The following is a 20,246-nucleotide window of genomic DNA, read 5'->3' on the forward strand; positions in this document are numbered from 1 at the left end:
AGGGTCCCCTCAGCGGAGGACAAACCAATTTAGCCTGGGGTCCATTACTCATTTTATGATTTATTATTTATTCACATACCCCTTCATTCAAAATGAAATAGAATTTGAGATGGCTTATAGAGATGCATACAATGCAAGAAGATAGAAATTAAAATAAATCAGGTAATTGAATGAAAGGAAAATGAAAATAGAAAAAGAAAATCAAGCAAGATGAGGTGATGTCAGTACATAAAGATGCCCGAAGTTCTTTTGCCCTGGCTATGTCTGGACTGCCAATTTATCTCTGATCTCACTAGAGGCCAGAGCAGAAAAGAAAGCACTCCCTGTCAGAGATGTGCAGTACCCTCAAGGGAAGAACAAGCCACTGCTTAGAACATACACATCTTTTAAACATGGGAGAAACTTCTCACCATAGCCTCATATAGAGTAGTGGGAAATGCCCCCAGCAATGCTCCCATAATGAATAAAATGGCAAGTTAGCATCTCACTGAAGAGTAAGTCAAAAGAAAACAACTCTACAAAGGTCTAAAATATTCTAAGTTTTTGGCTTTCTGGTAGTCTGATTGAATTCAAGGATGAAATTAAAAAAATTTTTTTAATGTTTATTTATTTTTGAGACAGAGAGAGAGCATGAATGGGGGAGGGTCAGAGAGAAAGGGAGACACAGAATCTGAAGCAGGCTCCAGGCTCTGAGCTGTCAGCACAGAGTCCAACGTGGGGCTCGAACTCACGGACCGTGAGATCATGACCTGAGCTGAAGTCAGATGCTTAACCGACTGAGCCACCCAGGTGCCCCTCAAGGATGAAATTTAGACTGAAGTGTGATTCTCAAATTTTCCACTGAGGTACCACCAACGACAGACAGCACCCCCCTAAAATACATAGGGGTGCAATCCAAGGCAGTCTACCACATAGATGGAATTTCTTTGACAGCTCATTATTTATCTCAAAACTTCTATTTACTTCATGTAAAATAATGTTTCAGACCACTTACTTTTGGAAGTGTCAGGATGCAGGGAGAGTTTCTTGACTCCTTTAATAATTAAGTGTGTTTCTTTTTGGAATATTAGCTGAATTGAAAAAAGCTGACATTGAGTTCAACCCCCAGTTTCTTTCTCCTTGTTAGTGTGATAATGTTTCCAGAACCAAAACTCTCATAAATAGGTAAGTACAAGTGCCAACCCCTGATTCCTTGCTTTATGAGCTCTGTTAGCAGAAATTTAGGACAGCATCCAGGATGGCCCCACCAGAACGTGTGGCCCTGCCCAGGTGATTCTGGGGCGGGGGAGGGGAGGGGCAGCGTGGCAGGGTTCTGTGCTCTTCCTGAGAGTTCAAGCCCCCCACAAGCATGCCTGTTTTCTAGAACACTAGTTCAGAGCTTTCATACTCAAGAGAGCTTACTGGCTGTCTTCTTCACTTCCTTGCCACTGATGCAGTAATTTTCATTCCATATAAATAAAGTAAGAGATTTCTAGAAAAGCTGGTAATAGGCATACATGGTTTTTTTAAAAATGTCTCCCCAATAAACACTGCAATGAGCAGAAGGAAGCAAAATTAGTGAAGAAAACTGTCTACTTGGAAATTGTAAAAGGCCCCAGCCTGCATTAAGTTGCAGAAGGATACCAGAAGCCTTCACCCAGCTAAAACAAAGCAAAACAAAAAAACAGTAAGCCAGATGTGGCAACGGTAAAAGACACATTCCAAGACAATGGTAGTAAGATGGAGAAGGCCGTTTCATCTCAATAGGAGTAACAAGCAAGAAGATGGAACATTGTACTGGACGCCTGTCATGTTTTAGGGGCTGACGGCATTTCCAGCAGCAGTGCCCACAGCCACAGCAGCCAGCCGTGTGAAGGAGCAGTGGTAGTGCTCTCCCCTGACAGGGCCTCCCGCCAAGCCTCCAGGTCTCCTCAATCTGTTGACCTACCTTCCTTGCAATAAATCCCCATTTTTGGAAAGCCAGCCCAATTTGGTTTCTGCTGTGGCTACCAAGAACCTGAACTGACACGAAGGGCATAACCCTTTTGTGTTTAACAACTTTGAAATATACATACCAGAAATGTATACAAATCACAAGACAAATGGATAAATCCACAAAATCTGCATGGACTTTAAGATACCTTTCTCATAAATGGACAGATCAAATAGGTATTGAAAAAAAGAAATCAAAGCAAAAAGAGATTTAGAGCTTTGTGTTAATTTAAGCTAAGTACAATTAAATAAGAATTCAAAATCAGTTCCTCAGTCCCAGTAGTAATATTTCAAATTATTCAATACCACATGTGTCTAAAGGTTGCTGTGTTGGACAGCATGGATTATAAAACATTTCCTTCATCACAGTAAGTTCTACTGGACAGAATTAGTATAAAGAAAATGTGATACACACACACACACACACACACACACACACACACACAGGAATATTATTCGACCATGAAAAAGAAGGAAATCCTGCCATTTGCCACAACAAGGATAAACTGGGAAGACAACGTGCTAAATGGAATAATCTGGACACACACAAAAAACCAAATACTATACCATCTCACTTATATGTGGAATCTAAAATAGTGATGTTCACAGATGTGGAGTGTGGAATGGTGGTTGCCAGGGACTTGGGGTGGGGAGACTGATGATGTTGGTCAAAGGCTTTCAGTTATAAGATGAGTAAGTTCTGAGAATCTAACGTACAGCATGGTGACTACAATTAGCAATACTGTATTGTATACTTGAAATGTGCTTTAGTGTTCTCACTACACACATGCACACACACACAAAGGTAACTGTGTGGTGACGGATGTGTTAATTCACTTGATTATGGTATTCATCTCACAATGTATACCTTAAACATATATAATTTTTGTCAATTAGCCTCAGTAAAGCTGGAAAAAAATATTCACCTTTATACCTAATTTTGTATTTGTAATTTTGTGATATTTTCCTTAAAGAGGACCACCAAATTTATATAAGCCTTAGGTCCCACTCATTGTCCTCATCAATATACTGTGGAAAATACAGTGATACCACGATGTCCCCCTTCATTCAATAGAGCTTAGTAGTTACGGGCACAGGTTTTGAGAACTGCGTATCTGGGTGCATATTCCGGGTCTGCCACTTCTAACTGTATGCCTGTAGCCACAGTATTTAATTGCTGTAAGTTTTTCCAAATCTGTAAAACTGGAATAACAAGAGTACTGGCTCACAGGCTTATTATGAGGATGATATAACACAGTGTCTCAAATGCAGCCAGCACATAGTGAGCACAGTAGACAGTACACATACAATAAATATCAGTTTTTACTATTTTCTGGTGTTTGGGGAGTGAAGAGTCTTTCAGGAAATGCAGGTGGAAAAAAGACATTTTCAGGGAAATGAAAGCTGAAGAGTTTGCAGTAGACCTCCTCTAAAGTATATACTTTATCACAGTATATATACTTTATCATACATTATCATAGATGAAGTCTAAGATGCAAAAAATAATGAAGAGCAATGAAAGTGTAAATATGTGGGTTAATTCTAAATGAGCATTTACCGTATAAAACAATAATGATAATGTCTTGCACAGTTAAAAGATAGGTAGAATTTAAATGCACACCAACAGTTGCTAATAAATTGGGAGGGCAGTAAATATAATTAAACTATTCTTTTTTTTTTTTTTAATTTTTTTTTCAACGTTTCTTATTTATTTTGGGGACAGAGAGAGACAGAGCATGAACGGGGGAGGGGCAGAGAGAGAGGGAGACACAGAATCGGAAACAGGCTCCAGGCTCTGAGCCATCAGCCCAGAGCCTGACGCGGGGCTCGAACTCACGGACCGCAAGATCATGACCTGGCTGAAGTCGGACACTTAACCGACTGCGCCACCCAGGTGCCCCTAATTAAACTATTCTAAAGCCCTCCAAGAAGAGGGTCAAGCATTGATTATCTTTAGGTCTTCATAAGTTGAGTATGCATGTTTTTACTTTCTAGGATAAACACCAAAAAAAAAAAAAAAAAAGAAGAAGAAGAAGAAGAAGAAGAAGAAGAAGAAGAAGAAGAAGAAGAAAGAAAGAAACAGGGTTTATAACTTCTGAATCAGTAGAGGGAAGGAAATGGAATAATAAAAAATACTCAGCCAATCTAAAAGATGGCATTAAAAGAGAAAAGAAAGAATAAGTGAGACAAGGACAATCCACAAATGAGGTGGTAGATTTAAACCAAAATAGATCAGTAATTACATTAAATATAAATGAATTAAATGCTCCAGTTAAAAGACAAAGATCATTAGAATGGTTCTTGAAATCTCACTTTTTAGTATTTATCATATCAGTCAAAAGACTGCTGATGGAACTTATTCTAGAGTAAGAAGATCACTCATAACAATAAATTTATAAATGGTAAAATTTATATGTACTTAATAACAGACTCAAAATGTGTATGCTAAAAATTGACAGAACTAAAAGGAGAAACAGACAAATCCATAATCTTAGCGGAATATTTTAACAAAACTCTCTCAGTACCTGGAAGAACAAGCTCACAAAAACCAGAAAATACATGGAAGTGTTAGCTAACATGACCCAATGAGTGTATATGGGGCATTGCACCAACAACTACAAAATACACATCCTTTACAGGCACATATGGACCATTTTCAAAAATTGATAATATGCCAGGATTGGGCACTTTTGTATATATTATCTCCTCTGATCATCATAAAATTATGAAATAGTCATCCAGACCAGGAATCTTCCATCTGCCCCTCCAGACTCACCCTGCCCCATTCTCTGTCATGCTCTATGTCCTGTGAAGCCGATGTATACTGGGTGCATTCACAGACACCTTTCTCCTCTGGCTTCTGGTTGGGTTCAGCCAATGGGAGGCAAGAGCAGAGATTGTTGGGTGAAAGGAGGGTAGAGTCAGGGCATTTCCTGTCCCTGCCTCCTCCCTGTGGGGTTGCTGAGGATGACTGCTCCATCTTCCCCACCTAGGCACCCCTCCAGACAGCTGCCCTCCCCAAGGCCAGTCCCTATTTCTCCCCTTGCTGCCTCTCAGGTCTAGGGGTGGTAATAGCCCTTGATGTTCTTAGCCCTGGAGGATTGTGCCATCCCTTGTGGGTCTTCTTGAACCCTGCCCACACCTTTCCAACAGTCCCTTCACTAAATTCTCTTCAAATCACCCAGATAGGGTGACCATCTGTTTCCTGCAAGGACCCTGGCTTAGTATTAGCATCCCTGTCTGGCTTTGTGGAAACATAAACTCAGGGAGGTCAGCAAGTCATACAAGGTCACAAGCTGTATCTCCCCTACAGGTGTAGAAATAGGACAATTTCATCTGTAGCTCCCAACATTAATAAATTAGCAAATGTAGACAGTAGTATACCCTGTTAGCATGTCAAATAATTTCTGAATGTGAGTTGTAACATGGCCTTTGTTAGTTTCTTATATGTCAGGGGCATTGTGCCTTCCATTTAAAGTATGTTTATTCAGTTGTTTTTTCATTTTGGTACTTGATGCCTTTTAGAGGAAGTTGTTAAATAGAGTGAAATGGCCTCTGAATTTAATACCCCCATGATATTTTTGTCTTCCTACCTTGCTATTTTTCAGATCGACATGAAGTTATCTCCAAAGAAATACTGGAGCTAGACCCATGGGAAAACCAGTGGAATGTTGTAGCCATTGATGTCCTCATGCATGACCGTTACGATGTCTGCCTGGTGGCCAGGATGAACCCCCGAGACCTCATCCCCCCACCTTCAGATTTGGTGGAAGAAGGCAATGAGCACTGAAGTCAGTGTTTGCTGTAGGACCTCCTGCTACGTCTGCACAGGAGGCATTAGGAATGGAGAGAGCCACAGGCCCCAGCCAGTCACCCTGGACATGTGTGTTGCAGGCATAGCGGTCCATGTGCATAGCAGCGTGTGCTTGGTGCTGTGATAGGGAGTGAGCAGGGTCTGTGCTCAGGGACCTCCAGTCGGCTAGGATGGACAAGACATTACAAGGCCAAGTGTGGCGACAGCACAGGAAGAACACAGGGTGAGTGCCATAGGAATCGGGTGATGGAGTGACCTCATGCTGCTGGGACTCAAGGACTGCACTGTCAAGGAGCAGGCCTTTCGCCAGGGCCTTGGAGGATGAGGAAGAAGCAGTCCCATGGGTGCAGCTGATGGGGACATCACAGAAACAGCTGAGCAAAGGCCCAGAGCTGGGTCAGGTTGCCGGGGCCATAGGCTCTGCTACTAAGGTTGGAAAAGAAGGTTGCAGATAAGTGACCAACACCTGGAAAAGCAAGGACTGTGGACCTGGTCTCTGAGCAGAGGAGTTATCTCAACATCCTGTGATGTTAAAGGAAGACTTCTCTCTCTGCTCTGTTCTGGTTTCAGTCTTACAAAGGCTTTCTATTCTCGTGTATGATACTCTTCTACTGCGACAACATTGCCCAAAACGGGGCTAGCCGTGGACCACAAGTTGCCAACAGCTCAGGCACTCAAGCCCAACCACAGTGAGCAGAGAGGAACTCCACCCTGGGCCAGGGCAGTGCCAGGGACAGAGATGGGGAGCCCTGCTACCCTGGCCCACTCAGGTTGGCACACAGTACCCTGGACAACACTTATCCAAGCTGCCCTTGGCCGGCTCTCAAGTGCATATGACCTTCTGGACACTGGCCCTGGCTGCATGCAACTGGCCTAGGCCACCCATAGTCCAGGCCCTGGAGTGAAGGAGAGAGGAAGCATATCCTTTTGGCTACCTGCCGCCTGCCCTCTTACCCAGCCTTTGCAATATCTTCCCCAAGACTGGAAGGTAGGGATGGAGCTGCCTGCTTCAGCCCCCGGTTGAGCATCATCAGAAAACAGGCACTCCCAAAATATGCTTTAGGGCTGACATGTAAATGACACGTGGGAAATCCATCTATTTTCCTGGCCATCCATACTCTTGGAAGCACAATGGATTCAAAGAATGCATTTTGGTAGCTTCTCCAGAGTTTCCCAGTGCACGGGACTCTTGCTTACACAGGAGTGGTCAGCAAATTCCCTAGAATTTTCCCAGAAGGAGACAATGCTAGATCGAGATGGCTCTTCGCTGGTGCAGAGCTGTGTGGCCGTGATGCCCATCAGCCCATGTCGCCAGATTCTAGCGAGAGGCTACACCAGGCAGAAAAGCCAGGTCCATGGAAACTGGAGCCAGTTGGAAACCTGCTTCTGCCACCACCCAGGGGGTCCACTTAGACCAGCGCAGGTTGTCCCCAAGTAGGCCAGGCTCTAGGAGGGCAGGGGCCGTGTCTGTCACTTTGCAGTTTGCAACTGTGCTACTCGAAGCCCATGGTGAGCAAAGTGTGCTTGTAGGCAGTGAGGCGCAAACACATTCTCTGTGTTTATACAGAGGGTTCTAAGAACACTACTCATGTGAGTTCAAATGAGCTGATCCTTCTCCACAATCTGTGGATTATTTTTCTTGCTGCAAAGGCAGAGCAGTTCTGGGAGTGGGCTGTGCTGGCCATGGAAGCCATGGTTGCAGAGAGCCCCCCACAGGTCTGTTTCCCCAACTTCCTCTTAGCAGAACCACGGTGCCTGCTGCACACACACACTAGAAGCTGCCACATTTCCGTGTGTCAAGGAGGCCTGGTCAGCGCGTCGTGATCCATCTTCTAGAGGCACTGGGTTCAAGATCTCGGCCCTGGTGCCAGCGTTGCTACTTAGCCAGCCGTGTGATCTTGGCCAAAAATAACCTTTTCTAAAGCCTCATTTTCCCCAAATGAAGAAAAATCATTTCTAGGGTTGGTGTGAGGACCGAGTGAGAAAGTGCTGAGCACAGTCCCTGTTCGATACTAAGACAATAAACATCCTTCACCTGCCATTATTTCTACTAGCATCGTCATTGTAGTCTGCATTTCCCAAAGCATGGTGCCCACAACAACCAGTACTTGTGATTATAGGGGAGCCGTGCATGTGGTGTGAGGGGGTTCTTAGCTCCCCAGACCCAGCCACTCAGGCCCTCCAGGTGGTGTGCAGGTAAACAAGCAAGCCTTCACTTTAGTGTCTATTTTAAGCCCGAGGTGCTTTTTGTCTGACTTTCGTATTTGTAATTAAAAACAAGATGTCTCTGCCCTCCTGCTGGCAGATATTGTCAGAGATTCGGCTTTGAATTCCTACCGCTCCTTTCCTCATCTCAGCTGACGGCTGTCCCAGTATCTCAGTGGAGGACTCTCAGAAAACATGGACTCTTCGTGAGGCAGGACTTCCGGACGCTGAGCAGCACACCATAGTAGGGAAATGATCTGGAGGCTGAGGCTGGCAAGAGATGGCAGCCATCAGCCCAGCCCCGTCTGGTCTGCATCCGCCAAGAAAGCGCCACTGTTCTCACTGATCGACTTTACGATGAGCAAATGCTTTCAGTTTGAACTTACAAAATATAAATGTACGATAATGAGCAATCACTTTTACTGTTTTTCATATTGCAATTCCATGTAGATTTCTCTTGAAGAAGGGACTTCTGTGCCCAGCAAGTACTGAGCATCCCGGGGAGGGCAGGGAGGGATGTCCTGCCAGAAGATCACAGGGAGCAAGCAAGGCCCAGAGGCCAGGACGTGTGAGGTGGGAAGGGGGGCAGGAGGTGACCCTGCTTCCAGGACGGTTGAAACACAGGAGGATGTCAGGAAAAAGAGATGAGGCCAATCACGAAAGGCCTTGAATGCCACACCAGAGAGTCGGTCGCTGCCTTGGCACCTCGGTTTCAGGCAAGGAAGTCCTTCAGGAACAACCCTCCAGGGTGCAGTGTGGATGGGCAGGGTGAGAGCAGACACGGGCAGGAGTCCCTGTCACCGAAGCTGAACTAACCTGGTAACCGCGAGGTTAGGACAGCAAGTCCATTGCACAGAAACAGAGGGTGTGTGTGGTTTGCTAGCAGAGTCAGAGAGCAGGGAGATGCTGGGAGCTTTACCACAGGAGAATGGCCAGTCACCCAAAACCAAAACCCAGAAAGCGTTTTCAGGGGTCCTGCCCCCTCCACCAGTGACCCTTAAAGACAGCCACCAACCAGATGGCTTCAGCCGTTCACACCGGGCCCAGCTGGGAGTCATCAAGAGAGAAAAGAGGGTTTGGGGTGTAGTTGACTCACCCCACTTCTTTGCCAGCCCTAGCGGCCCCAGCTGGCCCCATCCTTGTTTGCAACAACAAGGAGGCTGTCCCAGCTCATCAGGAAGTCCTGCAAGAAGCGGTCACAGAAGCCACTGCTTGTACCATAGCTAGCTTAACAGGCCATGTGGAATAGTCTCGGCCAAAGGGATCTAGAGGGACATCTCTGGAGGGACTTTTGGAAGGGTTTTCTCTGCCAAGTCTTTTCAAGTCTGTGTGCCACTGGGGCTGCAGCCACTGCCCTGCGGTGACAAGGAGACAAACAGAGACAGCTGCAGTTGACCCATAGATGGGGACCAGCTGGGGGCATGGAGAGACCCAAGTCCTGGATAACACGCTGAAGCCACGGAATGAACCAGCCATGGGACTTTTTGCCACATGCCACTTGTTTCAATAAACGTTCCCTAAGTTCAGACTTCCCTGAGTTACTTGCAGCCCAAGATTTCCCAACACTCCAACCCTCCCCCACCAAAGCCACTTGCTCTTGGGGTGACATTTGCTAGCCCCGCCCAAGGGGAGGACTCAAACAGTCCAGTTCCTGGGATATCTGAGAGTGTCTTCATTCCCTCTGTGAGGGGAGTTCTGCATGCCTGGCCGATGGTTTCCGAGCTATCTCTCCAGTATTTTCCTCTCAAAACTCCAGTGTTTTTGTTTCCTACTAATCCCACCCGCCACCTGTTTTTGTGAATAAAATGTTCTGGGGGCACAGCCGCGCTCACCATGTACGTTTTGTCTATGGCTTTCCGGCTGCAGCAGCAGACCCAAGGAGCTGCGATGGAGACCTCCAGCCCGTGAAGCCCAGAATATTTACCATCTGGTCCTTCACAGAAAAGGTTTGCCAACTTCCAGTGCCTTCCATCAGATTCCCTTGACGAGAAATACTGAGCTAAGGAAATACATCCATTATAAAGGAAAATAGATGCCTAGTCTTTTGTTTTCACATATATACCATGGTTCTCTTCCATTCTGCTTTTACTCAGCAATATGGCTAAAAGAGAGGGTTTCACTTTCTTTTTTATGGGCCATATCGCACCTTATCACAGGTGTGACCTAATTTCTCTAACAGATCACCCAGGGATGGGGATTTCACAGTTGTTCCCTCCAGCTGTTACTTGAAGGGGTAGGGATCTGACCTGCTCTATTGCTGTGAGCTGTGGCACCCAATTCCAGACTGGCGGTTGTTTGGAAAGTGGGCTTTGCACGGCACTTAGGTTCTCTGTGGAGGCCGGGAGCCTGGGAGACAGATGCAGGGGCGTGCCCGGCTGTGCTGCATGTGGTCTCAAGCCACTCAGTGGCATCTGGGCTTATGGAGAGACATGGCAGGTAGCAGCCAAGTTAGGAAGCAGAGTGGATTCATGCAAAGGCTGGTCTGAGCCGCACTGAAGGGCTCACGAGGAGGGCACCCAGTCAGCACCGAGAGGGGCACCTGATGTGTGAGCGTGGTCGCAGCCCACGTGGGAGGCCAGGCACCTCCCTCAGCATTGAAAGACCCAGCAGTGGGTCATCTCCAAGGGCCAGTGCAGCACAGGAAAAATGAGGTCAGAAAGAGCAACCGAAGCTTCTGGTGCCACACCAAACCTGAGGCTCTTCACCCCCAAGGGCACTTCGAGTCAGAGGCATGGTCTAAGGCCCAGCAGTGGCAATGATCGCCGGTTTCTCTGCCTTTGCAATGCTGTGGGCCTCCAGAACCATATTCTAAGGGGAGCAAGCCGACTCTGTGTCTGTAGCATCTGAGGGGCGGGACCTGAGAGGACGGACGAGGGAGAGGGCAGGATCAGGACATCCCATGGCACAGATCTGACAGCTCCAGCCCAGATGGAGCCACTCTCCCCCTTTCTCCACTTGGCACATTGGAGGGCTCAGCCCTGAGCTAGCGGGAGGCCCCTTGCCACCAAGGAGCTACTCAGAGGGGAGCCGCGCGAGGAGGATCAGAACTCACCCGCAGTGGGGAACCTGGTCTTTCTCACTTTTCTTGAGCCAGGGCTGAGCTGGGCAGAGATCCGTGATGCAGGGCCCTGCCCCCCACAAGTTCACGTTCTAGAGGAGAGACGAATGCATATACAGCAAAGGACATCTTATGAGGGGTTGGAGTCTACACATTTTGCACTCACTCTGCCCAAGTGGTTTCCAATCATTATGTGCACAACTTTCAGCCGGAAAAAAAGTCACTGGCTGGCTCAGTGGGTAGAGCACGTGACTCTTGATCTCAGGGTTGTGAGTTCTAGCCCCACATTGGGCATAGAGATTAGTTAAAATACCAGCACACATACTCTCTAATCGCCACCAAGCCCTACCAAAAAAAGTTTTCTGTCTCAAAAGCAGACCCATGCAAGCACCACCTTGCTGGCCTCTCTCATGGCCCAGAACCCCAGGTGCAGGTAGCTGGGTGCAGAGAAAGCGGGGCCAACCAGTTCCCATCCCAGCCCCCACACCCTGCTGTGTGGCCTTGGGCACCCCTCATCCCCTCTCCTACCTTTCTGGTCCCTACCTAGACAGTGGGACTAATCATTTCTACTCCACTTGCAGGGTGTTGGAGAATCGAATGAAATGAAGTGCATATCCCCCCTTGGAGGAGAAAATTTCGTAACCTGGGGGAGTGACCCTGGGGCCTCTCTCTACCCACAGCTCTCCAGGGCCACATCCCACACCACCCACCTTATGTGACCTGAAACCTCTCTGCCTCAGTTTCTCAGTCTGCGAAAAGAAGGGTGAGAAAGAACAGCATCGGTCTCAGGATAGCTGTGAAGACCAGACGTTTGGACCAGACCGTTGTTCAGAGCTATGAAGAGAGTAGAACAGTCTTCCGTTGCTCTGATTTCTCCAGCTCCCCCCACAGCACCAAGAGCTCTTCACTCTTGCGACACACTCTTGCTGAGTATCTGCCATGGTCCATGCACTGCTCTGGGAACTCCCCTCTTCAGTCTCTCCAGAACATAGAAAGCTAAGCCAAAGGAAAAAAATAAATAAAAATCAGAGCATCATTAACCCCGGAGAGGAAAGCTAGCCACACCTTACCAAGGCTCAGCTATGACTGGTGTTTACATCAGTTTACAAGAACGCAAAGCCTGAGCTGGAATTAATGACTAGGAAGGGAATAGGGGCAGGGACATGGGTGAGGACAGGGACGAAAGATCCTCAACAAGCAGGCACCCTCCACTCCTGTGCCGGGTGTTCTCCATTATTGCAGGAAAGGGCCTTCCATGCCCGAGTCACTGAAGAGCCTTGGCAGGGCAGCGCCTGGTTCTCAGGAGCTAATGGACCCACAGTTTGGAGGCCCTTGAACAGCAAAACTCAGAGCTGGCCTGGACGCACCACAGGCCCAACCTCTCACCCGCCAGAAGGGGGACCCCAGGCCCAAGCTGGGAAGGACTCTTGCAAGGCTACACCAGGAGCTCGTGGCAGAACCAAACACGACCCACTCAGCTGACCCCGGTCCCCTCCCCACTCGCTCTTGTGCATGCACTTGGTGGAGAACGTCACTGCTTAAAGACCACGAAACAGCACTAGGTGTGGCCCTCGGGGCCTCTCTGAGCCTCTGTTGCCCCATCTGTAAAATGGGGGTATAGTAGTAAGCAACCCTTAGGGTATGGGGGTTAAAAGCACGCATGTAGATGAAGCGCCTAGGGGAATATTGGCTCACCTAAAAGTTAGGGGTCTGCATTACCATTAATTATCGTTAATTCCTCTACCAGGAAGAGACAATCTCTGTGGTGCAATGTCAAGTGAAAAAGGCAAGATGGAGAACTAAGTATATAACCCGGTTCCATTGGCGGGATGTGGACAAGGCCATGAGCACCACCACACGTCTGTGTACATGTATGCATGTGTGTGAGTGTTTATGAAAATGTTATGTGTGTATGCAGACGCATGTGTATATGTGTATAAGAGCGTGTGTGCCTATAATGTGTGTATGGCGGTGTGTGTGTGTATATATGTATGAGTGTGTCCTGTAAGGGTAAATACAAACCTAAAACTAAAGAAATTGAGTCTTATCTGGTGCATGACAGGAAAACCAGACCCTCTCCCACACTTAAGCATTTCCTTTAGAAAAGTTGACATTGTAAATGCTATATCTCTGTCTCCTTGAGATGTATGTAAATCTCTCTCTTTTTTTTTTAAGTTTATTTATTCAGAGAGAGAGAGCAAGAAAGCAGGGGACAGAGAGAGAGAGAGAGAGAGGGAGAGAGAGAATCCTAAGCAGGCTCCACACTGCCAGCACGGAGCCCCATGTGGGGCTCGAACTCACAAACTGTGAGTTCATGACCTGAACCCAAATCAAGAGTTGGACACCCAACCAACTGAGCCACCCAGGTGCCTGGTATGTCACTCTCTTTTAAAGTTTAATAAGGGGGTGCCTGGATGGCTCAGTTGGTTGAGCATAAGACTCCTGACTTCTGCTCAGGTCATGATCTCAGAGATCATGAGATTGAGTCCTGCATCAGGCTCTGCACTGACAGCATGGAGCCTGCTTGGGATTCTCTCTCTCTCTCTCTCTCTCTCTCTCTCTCTCAAAAATTAAAAAAAAAAAAAAGCTAAATAAGGAGGCACCTACCTGGCTCAGTCAGAAGAGCATGTGACTCTTAATCACAGGGTTGTGAGTTCGAGCCCCACATTGGGTGTAGAGATGACAAAAAAAATGAATAAATAAAATAAACTTTTTAAAAATAAAAGCTAAATAAGCTTCTTGATGGTTTTGCATCCTGGGACTGGCTTTCTCAGAGTCAAGCCTCCCTCTCTAAAATGTAAACATTCCGGGGCGCCTGGGTGGCGCAGTCGGTTAAGCGTCCGACTTCAGCCAGGTCACGATCTCGCGGTCCGTGAGTTCGAGCCCCGCGTCAGGCTCTGGGCTGATGGCTCAGAGCCTGGAGCTTGTTTCCGATTCTGTGTCTCCCTCTCTCTCTGCCCTTCCCCCGTTCATGCTCTGTCTCTCTCTGTCCCAAAAATAAATAAACGTTGAAAAAAAAATAAAAAAAAAATTTTTAAATGTAAACATTCAGAAGGTTGGTGCCTGTCCCCCCTCTTGCCAGGTCCCAGGACGCAACTGCCTGCTTGTCAAAGGGTGGGAGGAATTTCACTTTTCCTCTGGGCAGAGACAACTAGCACGTGGGCAATGGCGTGTGTCTGCCAGGCTGTATAAAAAGGTGAGCTGTCGTTTTCTTCTTTGCAACCTCTTGAGCGGATTACCCATGATGCACGCAGTCTGGTTCAATGCTTATTCAATAACAAACCCGTTTCCTTTCTCTTCTATCTTCATGGAGAGGTTTTCTGGGTTGGCAAGAGATTTTAATTATTTTCCCAGCGGTATGTGCATGTGTATACGACGGAGTGTGTGTGTATACACGTGTGTGTGCCTGGGTGTATATGTAGGCATGGGGGGGGGGGGCGCGTGGGGGTATATAGCAAGATTCCTAAGAAGCTGGTACACTGCACCCCTCCAGGACTCTGGAACTGGGAGACTGTGGTCAGACAGGGAAGGGAGAAACCAAATCTTTTTTTAAATTTTGTTTTAACGTTTACTCATTTTTGAGAGACAGAGAGAACAGAGCGCGAGCTGGGGAGGAGCAGAGAGAGAGGGAGACATAGAATCCAAAGCAGGCTCCAGACTCTGAGCTGTCAGCACAGAGCCCGAGCCGGGGCTGGAACTCATGGACGACAGGATCACGACCTGAGCCGAAGTCAGATGCTTAACCAACCGAGTCACCCAGGTGCCCCTGAAACCAAATTTTTTCTATATACTCTGTGTGGCAATTGAACTAAGTACATGCATTGTCTTTCAGAAAAAGACATAATTTCCAGTCACTTTGCACTGTCTGCAGTAGGGTTTTCTCTATATGACTAATGACAGTTAACCCAACCACAGCTCCCTACAGGCCCTACATCCTTCAGTCATGTAACCTCCAAAGCACTTGGCAGACCTGCCAGCCAATCACTGCTGCTGTGATCACTCCCATTTTAGAGACAGGAAAGCTGATGCTTGTCCAAAGTCAGGGGGGTGGGGGCACACCGGGGTGTGGAGTCACACCCAGACCTGTCTCTGTGTGCCAACCACGTGCCCAGTGTCCCTCCAGCGCAGGGGTCCGAGTGGCGGCACCCACAGCTGGTCCCTGGGGCCTACAGCCCTCAGTCCTGCGTCCCTGGCTCTCTCCCCTGGGAGCCACCCAGCCAGACTCCACCCCCCCCCCTCAGGGCTTTCGTCTCACACGATTCCGCCGCCCCCCCGCCCAGCCCCAGTCTTGCCTGCAGCGGCTGCGGCTGCGGGTCAGACAGGACCCGGGTCAGACAGGCGGGGTGTGAAACTCAGGGCAGTCAGGACTCAAGGGCCAAGAACACTGATTACATCAGGCTCTCCCGAGGAGGGAGGTCGAGCTGCCAACCGGATTGCTCTTTGGTCCACTTAAACCCAGGAAGGATGAAGGATGGTAGCAAATGGAGCGGGAAAACAGGACCACCTGGAAAACGGCCTTGGACCTGGTGGCTCCAGCCGCAGCCTTCGGGTCACTGTCCCGTGGACAAGGGCTGCCCCGCCCAGGCGTCAGGTGCCAGCTAGCCAGGGCCGCCTCCTTCAGCGCCACCATCAGGGGGGCTCACCCTGCTTTTAGGGTCAAGGCCACGCCCCTCCTGGGGCGCCAGCCCCGACCCACCCTCCTTGCCCCTCTCCGGGAGGCCGCGTTTCCCAACGTTGCGGCCGCGAACCGGGCGAGGATGTCAGGGAAGCAGCTCCTCCCCCTGGTGGCCGGACCCGACAACTGCCTGCGTTGAGGCGGTGGGCCCCCCCACTGCCCCGGGACCAGGCTCGCTCCCCAGGCCCTGGCAGGGCCTGCTCCCGACACAACCCGGACAGCAGGGATCCGGAGAAGCAGGAACCGCATCGGCAAAGTCCCTTAGACCTGGTTTAGAAACAGGGTACCTAAAGAAGGTCTACAAAACGATAAGCAAAAAAAAAGCAGGGGGGTGGGCGGGGGGGATGAGCAGCCGAGAAGACACCACTCCTCACCCCTCCTTTGGCAGAAAGCAGACAAGAGCGCCGTCCTGGCCCGGCCTGGCCGGGACCCTCTGCCGCGTGGAGCACCTCAAGGCAGCCTCTTTGGAGAATGGCTTGGCATTACTTGGTAAAGCTGAAGGTGCAAACGCCCTGCCACCCTCGCAGATGCAGAGGGAAGAAACCCTTGCCCCCAGGCCAAGGGAAGTGTAAGCATGCGCGCCAGGCATTCACAGCAGCGTTTTCTGTAATAACTGGGAAGGTGTCAGAAAATGAACCCAGCGCCCCTCAACAGAAGAATGGATGGCTACTCTAGGTGCATTCGTGCAACGGAACCATCTGCAGAAATTAGAACAAACCAGAATACACACATCTGTGTGGATAAACCTCAGAAACATAACATTGAATGACAACAAGCATGTAGCCGGATTATAGATCCCGCATGAAACCACAGCGTAAAACATGCAAAATGATGCTGTGTATGAGTTAGAGATGTGTACGGATGTAATAAAGTAAATAACATGGATGACAAAGATTCACAATGACCTCAGACAGGTTTATGTGTAGGGAGAGAGAGAAACGCGATGTAGAAAGGCCCAAAGCTGACTTCGGTTTCATCAGAATGTCTCCAGGACCTCAAGGATTCCCAACCAAGTAGGAGGCAACATCAGGATTTGTTCTAGCCCTGTGATCTTCACACAGATATCTGTTACATTGTTCTCTATTCTTTCCTACATGTTTCCAATATATTTTATAAAGAGCCACACAGCACTCCATGGTTCTAACCCCAGCTCCCGCACCACTGGCTGTGTGGCCTTGGCCCAGTCACTTAACCTGTCTGAATCTGAGCTTCCTTATCTGTATCAGGAAAATAGTAAGAGCTACCCTGTCAGGAGAAATGAAGGAGTCGGGGCCTGGGTGGCTCAGTCAGTTAAGTGTCCAACTCTTGACTTTGGCTCAGGTCATGATCTCATGGTTCATGGGTATGAGCCCCGCATTGGGGTCTACACTGACAGTGCAGATATATATATATATATCATATATATCATATATATATATCACGATATATTTCCATTCTGCCATCAATCAACACATAGTTTCCAGTTTGGGAAACTGTTATGAAGGGTGCTATGAACACTTTGTCCATGTCCTTTGGTGAACATATGCAATCATTTCTCTTGAGTATCTTCCTGGGAGTGGAATCTCTGAGTCGTAGCATAGGTGTATGTGTAGCTTAAGGTAAACTGTTTTCCAAAACGGTCACACCAATTTCCACACCCATCAACAATGTACCAGAGGTCCTATGGCTCCATGAGCTCACTGTCCCTTGCTGTTATCAGACTTGTTCATTAGCTAGTCTGGCACATGAGTGGTGATAAGGCAGCTTTGAAAAACCTAGCTCCATGCCAAAACACACATAATCCAATTTAAAAAATGGGCAGAAGACATACATAGACATTTCTCCAAAGAAGACATACATGTGGCCAACAGACACATGAAAAGATGTTCATCATCACTCATTATCAGGGAAATATAAATCAAAACTACAATGAGAGACCACCTCACACCTGTCAGAATGGCTAAAACCAACAACACAAGAAAAAACAGGTGTTGGTGGGGATGTAGAGAAAAAGGAACTCTTGTGCACTGCGGGTGGGAGTGCAAACTGGCGTAGCCACTCTGGAAAACAGTATGGAGGTTCCTCAAAAAATTAAAAATAGAATTACTTTATGATCCAGTAACTGCAGTACTGGGTACTTACCCAAAGAAAACAAAAACACTAACTCAAAAAGATATATGTACTTTAAAAAATTTTTTTCCAATGTTTATTTTTGTGAGATAGAGAGACAGAGTGTGACCAGGGTAGGGGCAGAGAGAGAGACATACACAGAGGAAAAAAGTTCCAGGCTCTGAGCTGTCAGCACAGAGCCCGACGTGGGGCTCGAATTCACGAGCGGTGAGATCATGACCTGAGCCGAAGTCGGATGCTTAATTGACTGATCCACCTGGGCACCCCCAGACTCTTAATTGCAGAAAACAAACCGGCAGCTACCAGAGGGGAGGTGAATGGGGGGATGGGTTAAATGAGTGATGGAGATTCAGGAGTGCACTTGTCATGATGAGCCATCGGGTGATGTATGGAACTGTTAAATCAATGTATTGTACACCTGAAACTAATATGACACGATATGTTAACTATACTGGTATTTAAAATTAAATTTAATTAAATGTTTAAAAATAGCTCCATAACACGTCAAAGATCACAAGGAGCCCCCTAAAAAAAGGCCCCATTGTCCAAAGATGGGAATATTTGAGCATTAAAAAGAATTATTATAATTGATTAAAACCCATCAAATAAAAATTCACAAGTTTATAAGAATAATCAAAATAAGGGAAAGCAAAAATAAATCTAATTTGCCACTATTGAGTATCAACTCCTTATTTTCAAAATTATTACGGGGCATAATTAAGCGTGATTCCTGACTTACCGATACAAACTGGAATTCCGGGTTACCAAGGAACTCCAGCTGATGTGGGAAAGCTCTTCTTTGCAGAAGCATTCCATTTATAAATGTGGAAGTAGGGACAGCTTTAAAATCACAATTGAAATAACTGATCCAGGCTACAATCATCAATGAATGCCAAAGCCGTGGGGTGATAGCCACAGGCTGACAAAGTCTCATCCCCTAGGGAAAAATCCAGAGGAAAAATATACCTTATAAGGGAGAGCAAGCTGTCATTATCTGGACCCACTTATCAGTAAGAGCAAAACAAGCAGACATTCTGTGCCATCTGACATGATACGGAATGAAGTACCCAGCACCACCTGTGAAGGATTCTTGCCAAAAATGTTGTAACTACATCCAATACATCCTTCAATATAACTTTAAGTTGTTAGGAAACAAAAAATGGAGAAGCAGTTAATACAATACCTCAGGGGAGCAAGCAGATCAATCCAGAGAAAGGGACTTTCTACAGGAAAACTGGCCCCATCTCTTCCACGGGTCCGTGGCACAGGGAAAACTACAAGGAGGAGGGGCTTGAATTGCTTCACTGATTGTTCTCTCGTCCACAGCAGCTCTCTGGCATCCTTGGCCACCCAGGCTGAACTTCTCAGAGGTAAATACGAGTTGGCCCCGTGGATCTTCAAAAACAGTTTTGGAGGTATGAGTCATTGCTGGTGGAACACTTCATTTATCCCTAACATGAGAGAATAAAGATTTTCTAGTAAGCATAATTCCTAGGCCAACAGTATTCAACTGTCATGCTGGAAAATGCATTAAGTCACATATGTGACTTGATCAGAGTAAAGTGCACTGTGAGAGGTCTGTCAGTAATGATTTGCTTTATTTAAATCAGATCAAACTCATCATTTGCACTTTAAAAGTGGCTTCTTGGGAGGGAATGAAGGTGTTACAGGGAGTACCAGGAAGGTACAAACAAGACACTGCGTACAACCCAAGGGACTGCTTGCAATAGAACTACTACCGGTCAGAGACATCCCAGCAGAGAACAACATTGGGACTAGCTGTTCTGGGGGTTCAGGGTTTATCCTGTGATCAACACACTTTTGTATAACGGGACTTGAATATATGCAAAATACACCTTACAATCCCCTGTAAGAAGGACTAACTACTGTACCAAACTGAAAGCCCCCTTTTAGGTCTCGTGGTCATCACTGTGACTGTCATATGCTTCCTTATGCTTGCCTGGGGCTTAGCTCGCTCTCACTTTTCTGTCTTTCCCTCGGAACGGATCATCTCAATTGTTCTATCTTTATGTTTGTTGATTCTTCCTCCCACCTGTTGAAATCTGTTATTGAGCTCCTCTGATGGAGTTTTCATTTCTGTTACTGTATTTGTTTTTTTACTCTGTAATTTCTATGTTTGTAATTTGTAGCTCTTTATTGGTATTTTCTATTTGGTAAGACAGTGTTCGCATACTTTCCTTTAATTCTTCAGACATGCTTTAACTCTTTGTACATGTTTTGGAAAAGCACATTTAAAGTTTTTGTGTAAGGAGGCATTCAGATGGATAAAAAAAAAACACATGAAAAGATGCTCAACATCACTCATCATCAGGGAAATACAAATCAAAACCACAATGAGATACCACCTCATATCTGTCAGGATGACTAAAATTAACAACACAGGAAACAACAGG

General features: G+C 47.0%; 1 protein-coding gene and 2 long non-coding RNA genes across 3 annotated transcripts in view; 1 reads left to right on the forward strand and 2 right to left on the reverse strand.

The window, feature by feature from the left end:
• Positions 1-8,406, forward strand: part of KBTBD12 (kelch repeat and BTB domain containing 12) — a 29,698-nt gene extending 21,292 nt beyond the window's left edge. Inside the window, exon 2 of the mRNA XM_040463259.1 lies at positions 5,580-8,406. Within this exon, the coding sequence (XP_040319193.1) occupies positions 5,580-5,761 (182 nt within the window). The 3' untranslated portion in view covers positions 5,762-8,406. The remainder of the gene's footprint in view (positions 1-5,579) is intronic.
• Positions 8,393-12,101, reverse strand: LOC121022252 (uncharacterized). Its single transcript, XR_005786868.1, has 4 exons — positions 11,759-12,101; positions 11,043-11,140; positions 9,823-10,847; positions 8,393-9,345 (listed from the first exon to the last, which is right to left on the reverse strand). It is a non-coding gene; the product is annotated as an uncharacterized LOC121022252 (long non-coding RNA).
• Positions 12,102-13,990: 1,889 nt separating this feature from the next.
• Positions 13,991-20,246, reverse strand: LOC121022271 (uncharacterized). Its single transcript, XR_005786882.1, has 4 exons — positions 20,199-20,246; positions 19,016-19,283; positions 18,572-18,769; positions 13,991-14,034 (listed from the first exon to the last, which is right to left on the reverse strand). It is a non-coding gene; the product is annotated as an uncharacterized LOC121022271 (long non-coding RNA).

This window comes from Herpailurus yagouaroundi, unplaced genomic scaffold (assembly GCF_014898765.1).
Source record: "Herpailurus yagouaroundi ecotype Mexico unplaced genomic scaffold, PumYag 387, whole genome shotgun sequence".
NCBI lineage: Eukaryota > Metazoa > Chordata > Mammalia > Carnivora > Felidae > Herpailurus > Herpailurus yagouaroundi.